General features: G+C 35.0%; 1 protein-coding gene across 1 annotated transcript in view; it reads right to left on the bottom strand.

The window, feature by feature from the left end:
• Positions 1–1,815: 1,815 nt before the first annotated feature.
• The window catches only part of LOC107704675 (zinc finger protein 239-like), a gene marked incomplete at its 5' end in the record, with an annotated part of 4,705 nt that continues 4,489 nt past the window's right edge, over positions 1,816–2,031 (bottom strand). Inside the window, one exon of the mRNA XM_016507664.1 lies at positions 1,816–2,029. Within this exon, the coding sequence (XP_016363150.1) occupies positions 1,905–2,029 (125 nt within the window). The remainder of the gene's footprint in view (positions 2,030–2,031) is intronic.

Genomic DNA, 2,031 nt, shown 5'->3' with positions numbered 1-2,031 from the left:
GAAACAGGATAAAAGCTCTTTTGAGTCACTTTTGAGTTGTTTACATGAAGTTAAATCTTGGATGTCACAAAATTATCTGAATTTGAATGAAAGCAAAACTGAAATAATCTGGTTCGGGGCTCCTGACGCACAAAACTCTTTTGACTTGGGCAATTTAACTCCCTTCTGTAAATCTGTGGTGAAGAACCTTGGTGTCCAATTTGATAGTTCTTTGAAATTTGATAAACAGATCAACTCTGAGGTCAAATCTTGTTTCTCCTATTTAAGATCAATAGCAAAGGTTAAACCGTTTCTGTTCTCCAGTGATTTTGAAAGTATTATTTATGCTTTTATTTCTGTAAAACTGGATTACTGTAACTCACTGTATGTGGGTATTAGCCAAGTATTGTTAAATCGTCTTCAATTGGTTCAAAAAAGCGGCTGCTAGGCTTTTAACAGGTACTAGTAAAAAACAACATGTAACACCGATTTTAGCATCACTTCGGTGGTTGCCAGTGCAGTATAGAATTGATTTTAAACTATTGAGTGTTGTATATAAAGCATTGCATAATTTGTCCCCACCATATTTAGTGGATCTCCTTCGTATATACAAACCACCCAGGTCTCTGAGATCAGCAAATCAAATGATCCTAGACATTCCAAGGACTAGATTAAAATTGAGTGGTGAACAGGCATTTGCTGTAGCAGCTCCGAAGCGCTGGAATAAGCTACCTCTACGTCTCAGACTGGCTCTGTCATTAGGTTATTTTAAACGAAAATTGAAAGTGCATTTACTTGAATTAGCGTTTGGTTCTGCAGACTAATTAGCAAGAGGCTTTTTTTATAACATTTGTTGTTGTTGGTCATTGTTTGCCTAAAAGTTAATACCGTGTAATTTGTATTTAGAGATTGTACAGCACATTGGTCAACTTACATTGTTTTAATTGTGCTTTATAAATAAACAGATTCGTTCAAAAACTGATTTATTCAAGGAACGAAACACCATGTTCCTATGCACTGTAAAATAAATTAATAATAATAATAATTAATAGCACATTTGTGCTCGCGCACTAGTGCTGATATTCAGAAAAGTACATTGCTTGTGCAATGAATATAAAAACAAAAACTCATACATGGGTATTTTTTCTTTCATTGCTTGAAGTATAAGGGCATTCTAACTGCATTCTAATAGGCTTAATCGCGCAGTGAATGCGTTTGGACTTTGAACAAGACGTGTTTGTGTTTGTTTGTTGCAAAGTCGGTGACATACTTGATAATGTCAGGTCTCGTATCGTCTCTCAGTCACACATACAGTACAATAACATTATGTCAGGGGAATGTCTTTAAATTCTAATCAAGGAAAAGCCATACCTTCTGTTGTCTTCTTTTAAAAAATAAAAAAATAAAAAGTTGCGCTTTAATCATTTTGTGCGAAAACTTGCTTCAGCTGTGCGCAGCTTCATACAGTACCAAGTTCTGATTGGCCAGTTGCCGTTATTTAGTTCTTGAATTATCAGAAGAGTATTTTAACATTTCATCTGCATGATAAGTTTTACATAATACACATTATTACTCTAAAGGGGATGGTGGTTTTACTGAGGGGATGTTTTTGTCATTTTTCTCTATCAAGGGGATGCCATCCCCCCTCAATTCGAGCCCTGGGTATCATTAAGATTTTAACTATTACTATTCTCACGATACTGCACATCAGTCCAGTTCTTTAATGGTATTCTTTTTTTCATTAAAAAAGGGCCCATTAAATAACATGTTCTGGTATCTTGCATCTTCATTTTCTAAATACACCTTAAGTGGAAGAATAATTAGTCATTTTAAAAACAACAGTGAAGAAAAATAAGAAAGCACAATAATAAAATGTTTTGACAGTTATTTGGGGAGGAACTCCATCTTTGATTTTTATCAGAATCTCAGCTGAATCTTGAATACTTACTGTGAATGTTTTTTGTATGACTGAGTAGAGAAGATGAACGATTGAAACACTTCCCACATGCAGTGCAGTGATACGGTTTCTCTCCAGTGTGGATCCTCTCGTGT

This window comes from Sinocyclocheilus anshuiensis, unplaced genomic scaffold (genome assembly GCF_001515605.1).
Source record: "Sinocyclocheilus anshuiensis isolate Anshui unplaced genomic scaffold, SAMN03320099.WGS_v1.1 scaffold3941, whole genome shotgun sequence".
NCBI lineage: Eukaryota > Metazoa > Chordata > Actinopteri > Cypriniformes > Cyprinidae > Sinocyclocheilus > Sinocyclocheilus anshuiensis.
The sequence above is the reverse complement of the archived record's forward strand: the minus strand, read 5'-3'. Positions and strand labels throughout refer to the sequence as shown.